At 40.2% G+C, this 18915-nt stretch overlaps 2 protein-coding genes across 3 annotated transcripts; one reads left to right on the forward strand and one right to left on the reverse strand.

The window, feature by feature from the left end:
• The first annotated feature begins 928 nt into the window (after window positions 1-928).
• LOC143497117 (uncharacterized) lies at window positions 929-3340 on the forward strand. The gene is made up of 3 exons (XM_076992902.1): window positions 929-955; window positions 1187-2912; window positions 3201-3340. Exons 1-2 carry the CDS (start codon window positions 929-931, stop codon window positions 2156-2158), a joined length of 999 nt encoding a protein of 332 aa, XP_076849017.1. The 3' UTR covers window positions 2159-2912; window positions 3201-3340.
• A 6734-nt stretch (window positions 3341-10074) lies between these two features.
• Window positions 10075-18079, reverse strand: vsig8b (V-set and immunoglobulin domain containing 8b). Of its 2 annotated transcripts, none has more exons than XM_076992915.1 (8): window positions 17951-18079; window positions 17439-17526; window positions 16068-16228; window positions 14819-15020; window positions 14337-14489; window positions 14021-14143; window positions 13563-13698; window positions 10075-11685 (listed from the first exon to the last, which is right to left on the reverse strand). In XM_076992915.1, exons 2-8 carry the CDS (start codon window positions 17512-17514, stop codon window positions 11448-11450), a joined length of 1089 nt encoding a protein of 362 aa, XP_076849030.1. In that variant the 5' UTR covers window positions 17515-17526; window positions 17951-18079; the 3' UTR covers window positions 10075-11447. The 2 variants fall into 2 exon arrangements, with proteins under 2 accessions (XP_076849030.1, XP_076849029.1); XM_076992914.1 differs by having other exon boundaries at window positions 10126-11685; window positions 13563-13701.
• Between the last annotated feature and the right edge of the window lie 836 nt (window positions 18080-18915).

Consider the following 18915-nt stretch of genomic DNA (forward strand, 5'->3'; position numbering starts at 1 on the left):
GTTCAGGAAAGTTTGAGAGGAAAGCGGTTGGCTAAAAAGAATTGGGATTTTCAGCGAGATGAAGAAAGTAGACAGAGGTACAAGGAGATGTGTCACAAGGCAAAGAGAGCAGTGGTAGAAGCTAAAGAGAAGGCATATAGCAAGCTGTATGAGAAGTTGGACACTAAGGAAGGGGAAAAGGAAAAGTAAAACTTACATGAATCTGAAGAACTTTGGATACACTTACCTCGCTGGGTTTCATTAGTTTTCTCTGCCACAAATGCGACTGAGCAATACTTCACCGCCACAGACATGAATGCGTTTGATTAAATGCGTGGTTAAATACGTTTGATTGCTCTTAAAAGGTTTACTTTTTCTGAGAAGCCCGGATGATTCATTGCAGGTCTGAATCCATTTGAATTTAAGAATCTGAATTTTTTAAATTCAGAAATGCAAGTTGTAATCTTAAATTGTATTTTTTTCCAACAGCAAATTTCACCATTTCGTAAGTTCAAAACATAAAAATGTCATGTTGTGGACCCCGACCCCTCACTTTTGGGCGTGTGTTTACGTCGTCTACGTCTACTCGTCTGCGTCTGTGGATCTCCGTGGGTGCGGTTGTGTCTTGTGATAATCCGTCTCACCTGTGGCTCGTCTCGTAATCACTCGGGGCTTATGTGGTTTGTCTATTTAATGAGCGTTCGCGCAGTGTCCTGTGCTCGTCGTTGTCTGAGTGTGCACGTTTTTCGTGTTTATGTGTACGTGTTCTCGTTCGCTATTGCGCAATATCTGTAAAATGAAAGTAAAGTTGTTGCAAGAACCAGCGGACTCGTGTTTCGTCCGTCAGCCGCCGCCAGCGTTACAGAACGACAAGCCGACAAGAGACACCAAACCATGCCAGGCTACACCACCCAGCCAAAGAAGGGCAAGAAGCCCAGCAAGCGACGCCATGCCTCCTCCCCGGCCCAGCACCGAGGTAAAGTAAACCCCGAGGAGATGCAACAGGACCCGTTGTGTCAAATAATGCTGCTTCGGGCTCGGGAAGCTAAGACTGAGGAAATGACGGATTATTTCTGCCAAACCGCGGTACGGATGTGGAGGGAGCAACACCCTTCTCCCACCAGAGACCTCTCGCCCCTGAGGGTAGGCTCCCTCAAACTCTGCTCCATGGAGAAGACCCCTCTGCTCCATGGAGAAGACCCCTTAGTTAAAGGGGGAGGAATCAGAGGGCGAGGAGGAAGAGGAAGATCAGGCTCCCTCGGTTTGTTCCACTCCCACCGTAGACTACGGTGAGGGTGAAGGGGAGGAAGAGGAAGAGTATTCCCCCTCCATATGCTCCGCTCCTACCGTAGACTACGGTGAGGAAGAGGACTACCCTCCATCGGTGTGCTCTGCACCCACCTTAGACTACGGTGGGGAGGAGGAGGACTACCCTCCGTCAGTGTGCTCCGATCCCACCGTGGACTACGGTGAGGAGGAGGAGGAGGAAGAGAGGTCCTACATTGAGGAAGAGGAGGGCTCCTACACGGAGGAGGAAGAGGAGAGTCTTCCCCCCTCCAAACACTCCGGGGGTACTGTGAGGGAAAGGAGGAGTCCTGTGACGGGCTTAGCCTCCGACCGCTCCAGGGGTAGTGACATGGACTACTCCCGGGGTGGCAGCCCGGAGCAGCCCATGAGCTGGAGCCAGGGCAGTGAGGCGATGAAGACCGAGGAAGACGCCCGCACTGCCGGCTCCGGAGGGCGGTCGCGAAGCAAAAGGGGAATGCCATACGGCCCGCCGAGGGGAGAGACCAGCCGCGCAGCACCCGACGCGTCCGCCAGCCGCGCTGCACCCGACACAACCGCCAGCCGCGCTGCACCCGACGCGTCCCCCAGCCACACTGCACCAGGTGCGTCCGCCAGCCGCGCTGCACCCGGTGGAGGGTTCGCAGCGAGGGCAGGAGGAGGACCGCCCACCGCAGCACCAGCAGCTCCCGGTCTCTCTCCCCTGATCGCTCTTCTCCTGGCGCCTGGCTTCGCGCCTGTTTCGTGTTTGTTCCGGTGTCTTCCCGTATGTTTGTCAAACCCCCTTTTCCCGTTTGTACCTCTTTGTGTAAGTGTACCTGTTTGTGTGTTTGTAAACGTTCCGTTGTGTTTGTCTAATGTGTTTTCCCTGGTCTTCCCAGGGAGGGTGTTCTAGGCGGTTTGTGGCGGACTCTTCGCCGAGGGCGGTCACCTCCCAGACGCAGGACTGAGCACGTCAGATCCATCCATCGACGTGGGTTCGGGGCACTCGGTCCTGTTGGCACCCCGGGATGGGTAGTGCCCTTGGTGGGGGAGTCTGTCACGTTGAGGACCCCGACCCCTCCCTTTTGGGCATGTGTTTACGTCGTCTACGTCTACTCGTCTGCGTTTGTGGATCTCCGTGGGTGCGGTTGTGTCTTGTGATAATACGTCTCACCTGTGGCTCGTCTCGTAATCACTCGGGGCTTATGTGGTTTGTCTATTTAATGAGCGTTTGCGCAGTGTCCTGTGCCCGTCGTTGTCTGAGTGTGCACGTTTTTCATGTTTATGTGTACGTGTTCTCGTGCGCTATTGCGCAATATCTGTAAAATAAAAGTAAAGTTGTTGCAAGAACCAGCGGACTCGTGTCTCGTCCGTCAACCGCCGCCAGCGTTACAAAAAAAGCATTGTTAAAATTCAAATTTATGAATTACACCATTGTTGAGCTGAGCCACAGGCCCCGCCCTTCTCTGGCTGAATCTAGGCCTGGGTGTGTCTCCCAGCCAGGAAGCAACAGACTGTCCTGTCCCAGGTGACAATGATTTAATGATTAGCCTGAAGGTTTCACTCACAGTTTCACTCACAGGGCAACAAGCAATGTTTGTGGGGAAATGCTGGGGAAATGGACACTGTGGGATTAAGAGACTTGGTTCAAAAGGAAGAAGGAGCCGGTGAGCTAGGAATTGTTTTAAAAGCCTTTTGATTAATTTTGATAAGTGCTGTTTCAATTAGACTAAATGTCTACGATTAAAATCATATTTAAAATAATGTATTGTGTAATTGAGATATTTATTGATTGATGAGTAATGTGTGTTTTAATTTGCTAAATGGGAATTTATAAAATGTTAGAAATGTAAGGTTAAAAATTAACGTTGGACAGCATTATAAATATTTTTGATTTGGGTATTTAATTTTGGTCATAGTTAATTTTGGTTTGTGCTTTCTTGTTTGTGCTTAAGGTTTTTCACTGCTACTATTGTGACTCAACAACTTTCAAATAAAAGAGGAAAAGAAAGAGTTGATTCTTGGTCATTGAGTGAAGTCCAGTTTAAATTCTTCTGAAGCAAGCCACCCTTTCAAGTGAGGGAAACCTGCAGTTTAAACCTAAAAAAGGAGGAAGCACTTGACAACCATTAAATATTTCAAATTGATTAAATGTAATGTAAATATAATTAAAATATACAAAATTCAGATTCAAATACTTATGACAGTGGTGTTAGAGACTGAAAAGTAATACATTACTAAAACATTGGTTTTCACTTTACATCAGGTACACTGTAAAAAATGAATTGTTGGAACAACTTAAAAAAATTACTTAAATTGGTGACACGCAAATGAATTACGTTTCTACAAATCAAGTTAACATAGATGAACATATTTTTTTAAGTTAGATTAGCTTAACAATCTATTTTGAAAGATTTGAAAGTATTTTCAAATGAACAGTTTGCATTAATACGAAGAAATTTTAACGCAAATCAACTTTTCACAGTTTTCCAACTCAATTATTAGCGTTACTGAAAAGTCAAATACCAGTCCTTCACAACCCAACAGTACAGTTTCAGGAAAGGTAAGCTTTGTAATTACCCTAATGTGTTATTTTAGTTTGTTAAATCTAATTGTAATTAGCTCCAAACAATTACAATTTTAGGTTAGCTGAAAGAAATAAAATGTAATGTAACTAAAAACAACATTAAAATGCACTTAAAATGTATCATTCAGATTATTTTATTTTTAACAAATATGTCCAAACTGCATAACAGTCCTACAATGTTGTGGCGTGGTGTAGGAGAAAGAAGCTGCACTGTAAAAACAAAAAAGTTGAGAAAACTCAAAATTTCAAGGCAACTTACTGCACTCAATTTTTGAGTTTTGATCCCAACTCAAACTCTTAACCCCTAGATGCACAAGTGACTGACCCTATACCCTTCCATAAGTGGGTCTAAAAGGACCTGATGAGAATCAATGTGTTTTATGCCATTTTTGTCATTTTGGTTAAGAATAATCACTTCTATAATATTAGTATTATATTTAAGACCACAAAAGAATGATTTAATGTTTGAAATATCTTTATTTTTCACTTTTTAAAATTTTTGAAAAATTAATTTACCAACAGTAAATAGATATATGATAATAGATAAATGTGAACATAGCGAACATCCATTTTGTGTGTGTGTGTGTGTGTCTGTCAATGTTCAGTCATTGACAGTTCCTCTCTCTTTTCCCTGTATTGCCTTCTTCTCCAATCACTATATGCAGTTCAGACAAACTACCTGTTTCTGGCTGTGATCACTGCACACAGGTACATTGCATTTCCCACACGTGCTGATGCTCCTACCTGAGGCTCAACATCGGCACTGAAGGGACTGTGACTACTTGGCTGGGGAGCAAAAACCTTAACTATAACTGTAGAACCACCTTTTGTCTACAAATACAGACTTGTGCTAACGGGCAGCCCAATGGAGAATGGGTTCCCTTTTGAGTCTTGGTCCTCCCGAGGTTTCTTCCTAATCCCCACCATCTAGGGAGTTTTTCCTTGCCACTGTCACCTTTGGCTTGCTTAGGGATCTGGACCCATATAATTGTATCTTCAAATCGTCCAACAGCCATAGTGGCCTTGTACATAAGATTATGTAGGGGACACCCTAACAGCTCATGGACTGAAACATCCCAATTCTTCTCACTTCTGGCAAGCAGGTTCAATCCAATGAAGGCCACCAATTCATCTTTGGTGACATTTTTCCATTCTTTTCCTCTAGCTGTTACTCTCCGTCCTTCCAAGTTTGTGCACCTCATCACCTCTTGTATTATATCATCAGTGATCAAGAGCTCCCATGCCTCTATTGGTGAGACAGTAGTGCTAAACCCTTGTGCAGGCCCTGACTGACTTCTGAGGATATTGTGGCTCTGTGTTATGCCCTGGGTGGGATGTAACTCGCTCCAGTAAGAGCCGGTCTGACTCATTCTGCTGGACATTTGGACAATGTCTTCTTCAGAGGACACAGAAGAGGAATCTTCTGAGTCAGATTGATCCTGTTCAGTTGGATTTCCAGGTGGATGACCACTAATACCACAAGGACAATAGTCTTGGTCCTCATCATCCAACCCCGTTACTTCCTCTCCATCATCCATCAGCATCTGTAGGACTGTTACAGTTGTGTATCTAGCAGCCATGACACCTTGGATGAGGAAACATAAGAGTAATGTTTTCTAAAGGACTACACACACACACACATACACACAGGCACGACATATGGTAATGTTAGTTAGCTTATGTAGTTAGCTTAGCTTGCTAGAGTTAGTTATAAAGTAGGCTAATTTGTTGATAAATAATAACAGTCATGAAAGACACACAGAATTTTATTATTACTATTCATGTCATATTATTATGAAGATTATACTTACATGTATCAGCTCTTGCTGTGTAAAATAATCTTCCTGAAGGATGAAACTTCTCAAATAGTATGTGTGGTCCACCTTTGATTTATTTCTGACAGCCACCGTTGAAAAGAATCAAAGGTTCCCATTGGATTCCATAGAAAATTCATGTGGGTCATTTTTGACCTACTTATGGAAGCTTGGGGTAGTAATACAAAAACTACAATTTCGTAAAATTTATAAAAGGTAAGTTAAAAATGTAAATGGCATTATGTCAAAAACATGTTTTTTGAGGAATACCTGGATTATGAAAAGATAAAAAATTTTCATTGTGAAGATATTTCAGGAAAACAACCTTCACGGGTCATTTTAGACCCGGTTATGCATCTAGGGGTTAAGTTTTTAAGAAATTCACTCACAGTTGAGCCAACTTATTATTTCTTGTTCCAATTATTTATTTTTCACAGGTATATAAACTTCAGATTTTAAGTATTGCCTACAAATAATTCCAAATGATTCAAGTTATGCTAACTTACTATATCTTGTTCAGATAATTTATCTTGCCCATGTAGCCTATATGAACCTCAAAATGTAAGTTACATACCAGGAGTTCCAAGTTTTTTTAAGTTGTGCCAACTTATTATATTGTGGCATGGTGTGGGAGAAAAAGGCCATAGACATGTCCATTCTTATCAAGAACAGAGGTTTTATTCTCACCTCGCAAGAAAATTGGCAATCACAGGCACAATTAGATCAAACTCGAGGCCTTAACTAACTTGATCTTACACATGAAATACAGGGGGAGGTCATGAAGATGACAACGTTACACATACATGGAGGGGGAACTTGGATAATGCACATGTACATAAAAATCAATAATATCAATAATATATAACACTATACAGACATAAACACCACATAATACGCATAACAGGGCCGGTGCCGCAAGGGCTCATGGGTAATGACGTCACCCTCTGGTACCCCCCATTGGCCCGACGCTACAATATCTTGTTCAGATAATGCAGGGGTGGCGAACGAAAGTTGTGCGTGTGCGAGTGTCAATTGCTAAGCGGGAAGACCGCTAGCAACCGCAGACAATCTATAATGGTAGCAAAAACATAAATGATGCAGCGCTTTGGTGCGTGGCACTATAGTGAGCTATTTTTAAAACAAGCCCGCGGGCGACTCATGACGTCCTCGCGGGTAACATGGTGCCCGCGGGCACCGCGTTGATGACCCCTGAGATAATGTATATTTCACATGTACATAAATCTCTAAATTCAGTACTAAGAATAGCTAACTGAAGTTGGGTCATATAAGACAAAAGACAAAACGGTTAAATTAACGCGTTTATTATACCTTTCTGCAACAAAGGTAGTATTTCAACCAAAATACTCACATTTGGACCTTTGGAACAAGAAATAATAAGTTGGCTCAACTGTGAGTGAATTTCTTAAAAAATTAAGAGCTTGAGTTGGGATCAAAACTCAAAAATCGAGTGCAGTAAGTTGCCTTGAAATTTTGAGTTTTCTCGACTTTTTCGTTTTTACAAAGTAGCATAGGTCGCTGCTTGCTGCAGGTGAAATCCATTTCAAGATGTCCGGAGTCCAATCGCAAACCCCGCCCCTTTCTCAACTAAGGAGTCAAATTGAGCATGCGCAGAGGAGTTGGCCTGGCCTTAACTAGGGTTCAACTACAATTTGTATATTTTGACAATGCAGGTTGTAAGGTCAGATCAACTTTTAACAAGAAACTCAATAAAGTAAGCTGATCCAATTACTTTGTTATCGTTTATGGTGCAATTAATTATTTTTGGCTCAGCTAAACTAAAAATCATGGTAAGGCGAGCAATTTTAAGTTCTGTTGTTTACAGTGTGCAGACTAGTTCATTCTCAAACAGAACAGAGGTTTTATTCTTCACTGTCAATAAAACCAGCACTCACAGGCACAATCCGTACAACTTGAGGCCTAAATTAGGTTGGCCTTGCACATGAAACATAGGGGGAGGTCTTGAAGACGGCAACATTACACATACATGGAAGGGATACTACGATAATGCACATGTACATAAAAAGATGGACCGGACTTAACTTAGTAGTTAAGATGGACTTAACTACTAACGCACAATTAATAATCAATAATAACACTATACAGACATAAACATCACATAACAAGGCATAACAGGGCCGGAGCCGCAAGGGCTCATGGGTAATGACGTCACCCTCTGGCACCCCCCATTGGCCTGATGCTACACAGCCCCCCCACCCCCCAAGAGGTGAGCTGTCCCGGCGACCACACACAGGACAGTCCAGTAGCGTAAAAGGGCAGAAACATGTTATCAAACTCATCATAGGGGCAACCAAACTGCACAAGGTGAACATCGTTACAGGCACAGTCAACACAGAATTACAGCCGGATGAGGCAGATCCTACTCAATGCAATATAATACTTAATTTGTGTCCATTTTACACCGCCCCGGTAACAACTTACGTTCGCCACTCCCCGTCAACAATTTACACTCGCCACCCCCCTCCAGGTTCAAATCTCACTCCAAGCGATCTTGAAAAGTTGGCAACCCTATATATCTGCTTTGGTTGAGCAAGTTTTCACGCAAACGCAAACAATACAATGTAAACAAAGATCGGCATCATTTTACATCTAATTTTACATATTAATCCAAAAATATTATCGTTTTTGTCTTGTATTCGACGTACCTTCTTTTCGAGTCATGGTACAAAAAATTGCAGAGGTAAAATCTAGAAATGACATGGACGTACGTCATGGCGTTAATGTTATGATGTCAGACGCACAAAAGAAACTTAATTGACATGCTTTTACTGAAATGAGAATCGCAGGTTGTGGTAACATGGTGTCATTTTTAAGTTGATACAATCCACAAAATTAAGATTACCATCACTAAAGCAGGAAACTGAATAAAACTGACTCAAAAAATTACATTACTTGAACTCCTGCTCAAATACACTTTTTACAGTGTATCTTTAATTCACTGAACAAGACCTAATAAATGTCTAATAATGATTAATAGATGTTAGTAATGCATTACTAAAACATTATTGGTTTTTTACTTTACATCAGGTATATTTAATTCACAGAACAAGACCTAATAAATCTTTAGTAATGTTTAATAGATGTTAGTAATGCATTACTAAAACATTCTTGGTTGTCACTTTACATCAGGTATATTTAATTCACTGAACAAGACCTAATAAATCTTTAGTAATGTTTAATAGATGTTAGTAATGCATTACTAAAACTATTGGTTTTCCCTTTACATCAGCAGGGTTGCCAACTCTCACACATTGAGCGTGAGACACATGCATTTGACCATCTTCACACGCTCTCACGCCACACTTGCTATATCTCGCGCCGGAAAAAAAAATCTAGTTTATTTACCTCTGATCCTCTGATTACTAGTTCGCTCTGGCGCCAACCACCGGCGATGGATAGATCACGATAAAACACTTAATTTGTGTCCATTTTACGTTCACACACCCCCAACCCCCCCCCCCCCCCCCCCCCGTCGATAACTTACGTTCGCCATTATTGGTTTTCATTTTACATCAGGTATATTTAATTCACTGAACAAGACCTAATAAATGTTTAGTAATGATTAATAGATGTTAGTAATGCACAAATCAGTACATTTACATTTATAATTATATTTAGACGTTCTTATCCAGAGTGACTATCAAAGTGTTTGCATCTGTTCACAGAATTCATCCTAGACAGTAGCACAGATAAGCCAGAATTCAAGATACCCTACTTCTAAACTACAGGATTCAATGTCATTACCTAGTATTTTGATTAAACAGGCTCACTTAGACAGGAATTAAACTTATACCAAGAAGCACAATTAACCATAGACAGATAGACAAACAATTTAAGAACAAAGACAACAAGTGCTATCTGCTGAGTTCATGCTCATTTAAGTACTCAACAAACAGGTGAGTCTTTGGTCTACGTTTGAAGACACTGCAGTCCGAGCAGCTATTGGAAGATCCTTCCACCATCTTGGAGACAGGACAGAGAATAGTCTTGAATTTTGTCTTCCGTGAGACTTTAAGCATGGAGTCTCATAAATCATAAAGCATACATAAAGCATAATGCATTACTTTACGTTAGTCAACACCACTTACTCTGCACTTCATATAAACACAGCATTAACTAATGCACCTGTTACATGTTTAATTAACGTTAGTTAATTATTGTTAATGTGTTACTTCATGTGTTGTTCATGTTGACTAATGCATTACTTCACGTTAGTAAGTAAACACTTAATGTAAAGTGTTACCAAATCATTTACTGATTTTTAAGAATATTGATGTGACTGTTTTTATTTTGGGTCACGGCATAAACAAAACCAAGGGCACATTGTCTCTGAGGTGAATTGTTTTAAGTGCATAGCTATTTAATTGCTAATAGTGCTCCCTTGTGGCAAATCATTTTGAGAATGAGTATTTGAAAGCAGTACAAACCACTTCCATAAGATGTTTCAGACTGAATATTAGCCTTCAATTTAGCATTTAGCATTTTATCCACCTTGCAACAAACACTAAACTTATGTATAACTTAAATTTTCACCTTTTTGTCTTCTTCGGATTTGCAGATTGCCTAAATCTTTAAATGAACTCTCTTACTTTTAAAAATAAAAAATGTACATTGTTTCTTTTGGACCAATTACAGTGAATAATATATAGATACGTTTATTGTTTTTAAAATGTTTTAGAAAGTTTATTGTTTTAAAAAGAATGGTGTCATGGTGGGTCAACCTGGACGCCACCAGAGGGCGCGCACACACACTCCTTCCCTCACACGCACGTCGCCTCTCCTCACCTCTCCTCACCTCACCTCATATCTCCTCACCTCTCCTCGCCTCTCCCCACCTCGCCTCTCCTCACCTCATATCTCCTCACCTCACTTCTCCTCACCTCATATCTCCTCACCTCACTTCTCCTCACCTCTCCTCGCCTCTCCTCACCTCGCCTCTCCTCGCCTCACATCTCCTCGCCTCTCCTCACCTCACCTCACCTCACATCTCCTCACCTCGCCTCACATCTCCTCACCTCGCCTCTCCTCACCTCACCTCGCCTCTCCTCACATCTCCTCACCTCGCCTCACCTCGCCTCTCCTCACCTCTCCTCGCCTCTCCTCACCTCACCTCTCCTCGCCTCACCTCACCTCACATCTCCTCGCCTCTCCTCACCTCACATCTCCTCGCCTCTCCTCACCTCACCTCACATCTCCTCGCCTCTCCTCACCTCGCCTCTACTCACCTCTACTCACCTCTCCTCACCTCGCTACGTGGGACAGCTGCTCTGCACTTGGACTACTGCGCCCCGTTGGTTCTGTTGCTACTATTCATGTCTTTAGTTTCTTATTGTGTTTGTCCTGCCTAGTGGCCTGAGTATTTGCTCACAGCCTCTGCCTCCTTCTGCTTCTGTCCCGGCATCACAAATGGTCAAAATGTATGGAGGATTACAGGTACTTACAGCTTCTAGCATAATCCTGGGTAAAAATATTTTTAATTTCATACCATGTTATAAAAAGGTAATGCAAACATTTACACATATAGATATGTATTGTTAATTGCATATCTCTCTCACTTACCCTTCCTCCATTCACACACACACACACACTTCACATACATAAAACAGATCAATTATATATCTTATTTTCTGGAAAGAAACAGAAGGAACCTTCTTTACTCATAGGGAAGGTTTGTTTCTTATTCTAGGCTTAGTTTAAATTTGTGGAAGGTGAGCTTATAATGTATACATTCTAGAGGAAATCAAGAATATCTTATACAGAACTTATACAGGGTATCCATATTTGCTGCTGTATTTGAGTGGGGGCTCATAGTTCCTGGCAGAGGAGGGTCCTTGTAGAGGTCCTCTGTTGTAATTTGTATAGCTGCTGTGGTTTGACGCAGCCCTGTAGGGCTGATTCCTCACGGGGCTGTTCAACCCCTGATGGGTGTGGTAGCCCAACACAGAGCGGAGGCTGGAGAGTCTACTGCTGGGGCGACTCTCTGGTGCAGCTGCATCTTCCCTATAACAGAGAGGTGATCAATTACTAATGACAAATTTCATTGTATTGATGTGATGTCTGTGGCAGAAATATGTAAATAAACAAACAAATTACTGAAAATACAGATAGGGGCCTTATTCCATTTTATACAGTTAGGTTAGGTACCAAATGTGCAACAGTTTACTTGCATTAAACCAAATACATTTAAACCAAAAAACATTTTATTCAGGCAACAAATTATTATTTAGTATTGATTTACAACATATAGCCACCAACCTTTTAGTATAAATAATATAAAGACTTTAAAAGGACCCCAGAGATGAAAGTATCTTTATACTATGCTTTTATTCTTTTTCTCTCTTTCCACCTTCCAATAGGAAACAGCTGATTTTGATACTCACTGACATTTACAGCTATGTCTATCAATCTTGTTATAAAGCATCGGCTACTGACCCCAATGACCAAACTGCAGTTCATGGCAGTTTTCTCTCTAAGCTTTCTATCTTATTTTTCATTCCATCTTTCATCTTCCTAATTTAAATGTTTACACAAAACTAGATACCCTATATTGCCAAAAGTATTTGCTCGCCTTCCTTGATTCACATACGAATTTAAGTGACATCCCATTGCTAATTCATAGGGTTCAATATGATGTTGGTCCACCCTTTGCAGCTAGAACTGCTTCAACTCTTCTGGGAAGGCTGTCCACAAGGTTTAGGAGGATATGTGAATATGTGGAGGTTATGGGAATTTTTGACCATTCTTCCAGAAGCACATTTTTGAGGTCACATAGTGATGTGGGACAAGAAGGCCTGGCTCTCAAGTCTCCGCAAGTCATTTCTCTAATTCAAGAAAAATCTCCCTATGGAGGAGAAAGCTCTGCCTCCGGCTGTAGTCTTACACATTTTTGGAATTAGGAGAAATCCAGCATTTTGGGAGCGCAAAGGGCGAGGAAGCAGCACAGTCATGTTGGAAGAGGAAGGGGCCAGCTCCAAACCATTCCCACAAAGTTGAGGGCATGGAATTGTCCAAAATGTCATGTTATACTAAAGCATTCAGAGTTCTTTTCAGTGGAACTAAGAGGCCAAGCCCAGCTCCTGAAAACAACCCCACTCCATAATCCCCCCTCCACCAAACTTTACACTTGGAACAGTGCAGTCAGACAAGTACCGTTCTCCTGGCAACCACCAAACCCAGACTCGTCCATCAGATTGCCAGTTGGAGAAGCGTGATTCATCACTCCAGAGAATGCACCTCCAATGCTATAGAGTCCAGTGGTGGCATGATTTACACCACTGCATCCGACGCTTTGCATTGCACGTGATGTATGGCTTGCTCGACAATGGAAACTCCATGAAGCTCTCTGTGCACAGTTCTTGAGCTAATCTGAAGGCCACATGAAGTTTGGATGTCTAGTGATTGACCCTGCAGAAAGCTGGCCACCTCATCGCACTATGCGCTTCAGCATCCACTGACCCCGCTCCGTCAGTTTACGTGGCCTACATCGTTCCCAAACACTTCCATTTTCTTATAATACAGCTGACAGTTGACTGTGGAATATATAGAAGTGAGGATATTTCACGACTGGATATGTTGCACAGGTAGCATCCTATCACAGTTCAACGCTGAATTTCACTGAGCTCCTGAGAGTGACCCATTCTTTCACAAATGTTTGTCTACCTGGGTGCTTAATATTATACACCTGTGGCCATGGAAGTGATTGGAACAATGAATACTGAGCGAATACTTTTGGCAATATAGTGTATGTCAACCCTCAAATAAACTTTTGAAGGATTCAAATCTACATACCAATTGCATGTTTACTTCACCCCTTTGTCCTGCCAAAAGCTTTCACTGGGAAAGCTCTTTTAATGAACACAAAATAAAAAAAATCTTACTTGATCTCGTTGGCAGTTTCCTTTTCATATCGCCGCTTCTGACAACAGCAAATGAGAAGCCAGATCAACAGTAGGAGAAGGAGTAACAGCAACAGTGCACCTATCACAGCACCTGCAATTACTCCTGCCTTACTGGCTGCTAGAATAAAAATTACAAATTGTACATTGAAAAGGGGGCTGTTATAAAAACCTATTTGTTGTTATTTTGTTAGTATTGTCCTTGTACTTCCTTACAACGTGTTCACTTGGTCAACTTCACCATATTGTTTTTCCAGTAAAAAAAAAAAAGAAGATCAAATTCAAAGTCTTATAGTATACTGCAACAAATGTCTTGCCTATTATTAGCTTTTTGGATTAGCCTCAAATGTCAACCAGTCCATATACTTTGTCACATATACACACACAACACACTCAATATCCCAGAAATATTATTACCCTATTGCTCCACCCAGACTTACGGCTGTGTGCCTTCAAAGAATATTTGCACTGCTCCCTGCCTACTTCATTGCTGACCTCACACAGGTAACTGCCTGTGTAGCTTTGTGAGTGGTTACGAATCAACAGCTCTCCAGTCTGAGGATCTTCAAACACAGAAATCATCCAGATCATAACAATACTCTTCACTTTAGATAATATACTAAGAAAATACATTTTAAAATACTTAATACTTGCTATATTTTCATTTTCCCATGTATAAAACAGAATGCTTTTTTTTCTTCATATAGAGCAGGACAGAAGTTGATCTTTGTTGATTCTTTTCCTATACTGGCTTACTTTGTATTGCTGTGGCTGGCAAACTCCCACCAGTCTCCTTTATCCAGTTGTATCTTAGAGGAATGGTGCCCTCAGAAGATTTGCAGCGCATTGTGACAGTGCTTCCTATTTCCTCACCATTGTCCACCCAGCATTTAGGCATAGAGGGGCGCACTGTAGGGTACATAAAAGAATACATAAAAGAGTACATGTTTGAGTGAATTGGGGAGAGAGATAAGATATTTCTCTTATTGATTTCCAGCATTTATCCTACACATGCCAGATTTGATTTTTTTTCTGATCTGGACTGGATTGGTTGAATTACAATGGTAACATAACATGTGCAAAGGGTTTTATAGGGAGTGTATCCTCCCTCCACTGCTCCTGCACAGTGAGTAAACAAGTTATAGGGAGGTCAATGACTCATGAATGGGTGGAGTGGAGGCGAACCGGTAAAACAGAAACTAAAAAGAAGTGTGAGAAACACACATCTTGATCTTTACCAAGCACAACTAAAGTGACCTTCCGTGAGTCAATTCCAGGTGGTTTCTTCACTTTACACTCATAGGTAGCTGTATCAGAGGCTTGCAGTGAGGAAATAAAGATGGTGGCATCTCCTTGGCTGGGGTCACCCACAAATTTCAGCCGACTCATCAGGTCTGGGTCACCCAGTCTGTACTCCTTCCCTCCAGAGTAGGATAAGATCTTACAGACAGGAAGAAAGATTCAGCTCACAGATTTGGAGACTCAGAGACCAGTCTTATCTGAAAAACAGGTTTATCCACCCAGATGACATAGTCTCTAAACATTCATAGCCAGAGGAATGTTTCAAATTCTTGAAAATCTCTAAGGTGTGAGTTCATACAAATGTACTTGAGTATCAAAAATACAATACAAGAAAAGTGTACTGGTAACACAAAACACCTGAGGAAACTAGCTTTGCTCATTTTCTTACATTTTCTCTTGTTACTTAGAAACTGAAAATTTAAAGACATTTCTCAAAACATTTAGAATTGTGGCTTTGGATGTAAAAAATGTGTGATACAAATACTGCATACTAGGTAAGAAAGATGTTTTACAGAACAGATTGACAAATGTAGATTATTTGGTGAAAACTGATGTCACTATTTGATGAAAAACATTCAACATAGTAAATAACATTATTAGTCAACCATATATAAATACACAGCATACATACATAAGTACAGAGTAGCCTACTGAAAACAAGGCATAGCTTTGTTCCAAAACAAAGCCATATTTTTATCAAAGTTTCAAAAGTAATAGATCAATAACAATCAAGTCAATCATGACAACACTGCTCTAACATTATTATTTAAAGAATTAGAAGCAAAATTAGAAGCACAAATTGCTTTATGGAAAAATTATTCATATTCATGAATTTCATGTGCAAAACTAAGCAAAAATTGTACTCCTTTAGTGATTGCATGTACGGTATGTAAACTTTTATCAGCTGAACTGAAGAGCTAACAAAAAGCCACATCGTATGTTGTACAACCTGAGTATGCACTGTATTCATCAGAAAATTGCAAATTAAGGCTAGACAATGAGTTGGAGCTCTGAAGTGTCATAGCTCTTGTAAATCTGTGAACCCACAAGACAATGCATTCAAGGTGCATGCCACAAGGCCATGCCCATGCCACAAAGCAAAACTGTGAGTGCTGTTTAATCACTGAAAGATTGATCAGAGGGTCTACATCTCCTACTATATGTGTTAGTTACTTGTATTCTCACCGGTCTGTCTTTCTGAGTCATGTCCGGACTGACACTGGACCACTCAACATCCAGCTGTCCAATGTCTGTTGGGCTGTGAGTGTAGGTACAGCCCAGTGTGGCATTCTCTCCCTGGGCTTTCTTGATGGTCTGGGGCCCCATGGACGTCACTTGTATGCATTCTGAATGTTTAGGGGGAAAAGAAGTTATGGGGCTATGGATTAGTTTAAATGGACTGCATCTCGTTAATTACTTACACCAAACAACCAAACAAAAATGCAATATCATTCAAATTTCACCGATGGTTGAAGTACACTTAATTTATAAATAAAGATATATTTCAGTAAATTTCTGTTTAAAAAGATAAATCAGCTCAGACAGCTATTTTATCAATAAATATACTTTACAAAGCAAAACTGTAATTATATATATATATATATATATATATATATATATATATATATATATATAGAATTCCTATACTAAAAAATTCACACAAACGCGCATGCCCGCACACGCACACACGTATGCACGCACACACACAGAAAATAAATGTAGTACTGTAATAATACTTAATATGTGGCCAACCTGAATGCATTTATGAGGCCTATATTTCCAATGATGCAAATTCAATGCAAACCTACATCCAACCTACATCCATACACAAATAATGTGCACACAATGAATTAACATATTGGCAGTGTCAGGGAAGCTATTTGGAAAGTGTTGGAAGCAAAGTTACTGTCTGCTTTACAATAAATACATAATAAATCAATATATAATAAAATAAATATATAAAAAATAATGCTCAGTGATCAATATAAATGCCAATCAAACTGATATGCAAGTAAAACTAATCCATTAGTTTATAAAACTACAACCCATTGCTACCACACCAATTTTGCATACACAAGTGAAAACAAAATTAGAATGACTATGTTCTGTTGTGGCCATGGTGACACCACCTAACAGCTAAACTCAGAAGCATGTGTCAGTATCCCTGTATGAGGACAATTTGCCCAAGGATTTGTATGCAATGTCACCATCATACATAAGTGCTTCTATAGAGTTTGTGATTGTGTGATTGTGTGGATGCTACCACACTACTTGACCAAGAGCTTTGCTACTTATAAGCTATTTGACGTAAGAAATGTAGTTAAACTATAAGCAACACTACTGCCCTACATCATACCATATTAAACACTTCCATGTTATTCAGACTTACAATGTTACAATGTCACAATAAAGCCAATGCAGTTTGGCAGCTTAATATTCTGATGTTATTTTACATATCAGTCATATTAATTTTCCTACAGTAATGTCTATTGATAGTGCAGAAGATATTGATAACAAATGCTGATCATCGGGATAAAACAAGCGAAGAGTAGTTACCTGCATAGGTGAAATAAACTGCTGTAGCATAGATCACAACCAAGAAAACTCTGTAACCATTACAATACTTTACCATGGTCAAATGTCACTGTCAAAAAAGCCACATGGGAGAAAAGGAAACAGTACAACATTAGAGACTTAAACCACTTTTACAACTGCTGGTTTCCTGATTTTTAAAAGAACATACTGTATAGGAGATAGTTAAATGACATATATGCAAGCTCTGTCATTAAAACCCAGAGAATAAATGAACATTACTCATAAAATGTAGAGAACAATGAAATCACAAAAAACAAACATTTTAAATACAATCTATCAAATATTTGCTAATTCACAACCAAGTGAACACAGCCATTCACAACAATGTGAATTTCATCCAGCATTTGTTTTCAAGTTGCCAGTAATTTTGTATATTTAAACATAAAGAGTGAGAAAGGTATTAACAGTTCGTGCAGCTCTGATAATTTAATAATTGCAGGAAACTACAGAAAAAAGTTAGATTCAACATTTACCTTTAAACAGAGATCAGAATCTGCGCAATCCGAAAGAACCCTGTGACAAGTTTGATCACCGGCTTACTCTTAGTCCTTCTTGTTTACCTGAAACAATGAGACAGGTGTTCCCTCTCTAACTCCACCCTCTCTCTGCATTCCATCAATCACTGTGTGACATGTTAAGTAAGCAAAATTCACTTTAAAACCAAAATCACTTGCAACAAATGTTGTTTATTTTGCTTCCTTTATGTAACCAACACTCTTAATTAAGTCAATTAGACTATGCACTTCATACTTTTACAAAAATCATTTTGTTTAATTCCATGAAAAGATATTCCATTGCCAGTTACAATTTTAAGAAATATTTAAATATGCGTATTTTATAGTATGAAATAGAATGTTTTGTTTTTAAACTTCATTACAACATGTATAACCAGGTAAAATGTAGTCTATGCAATACAGTGTGTTGACAGTATAGTGCATCTTAGCTCTCTGTGTTCTGACAAGATTTGTTATAGAAGTTGGAATTCAAACAGCTACACAACCTTGCATTCCCACAGTTATAGAAATATATGTCAAAGATAATAAGTTTCAAGCAAGTTTCAAGTTCAAGCAACTGAAAAAAGGTTTTTGAAACAGGAAGTGGAGTGTGTGTGTATGTGAAACAGGAAGAAGTGTGAACTATAACAGAACAAAATCTGTCAACAAGTCTGTAAAACTAATTAACTTGTTTTGTCTGAATGTAGGAGTGGTAGGATGTTCCATGGGGGGCAACATATGATGGTTTGCCTCAAAACATTCCCATAGAGATGGGGTAAAACTACAGCATGTTGTGTAGTGGGAAACGTTATGCTACAGGCTAAGAGTTACATCACTTCCTGGGAATGTGTGTAGACTTTACCCCAAACATGGCAGTGTTGTATGCAAATGTACTCTGTTGTTTATACCATCAACATGATTCCCATTGGTTAACCTGTTTTTTG

The sequence above is a fragment of the Brachyhypopomus gauderio genome, unplaced genomic scaffold (genome assembly GCF_052324685.1).
Source record: "Brachyhypopomus gauderio isolate BG-103 unplaced genomic scaffold, BGAUD_0.2 sc99, whole genome shotgun sequence".
Lineage (NCBI taxonomy): Eukaryota > Metazoa > Chordata > Actinopteri > Gymnotiformes > Hypopomidae > Brachyhypopomus > Brachyhypopomus gauderio.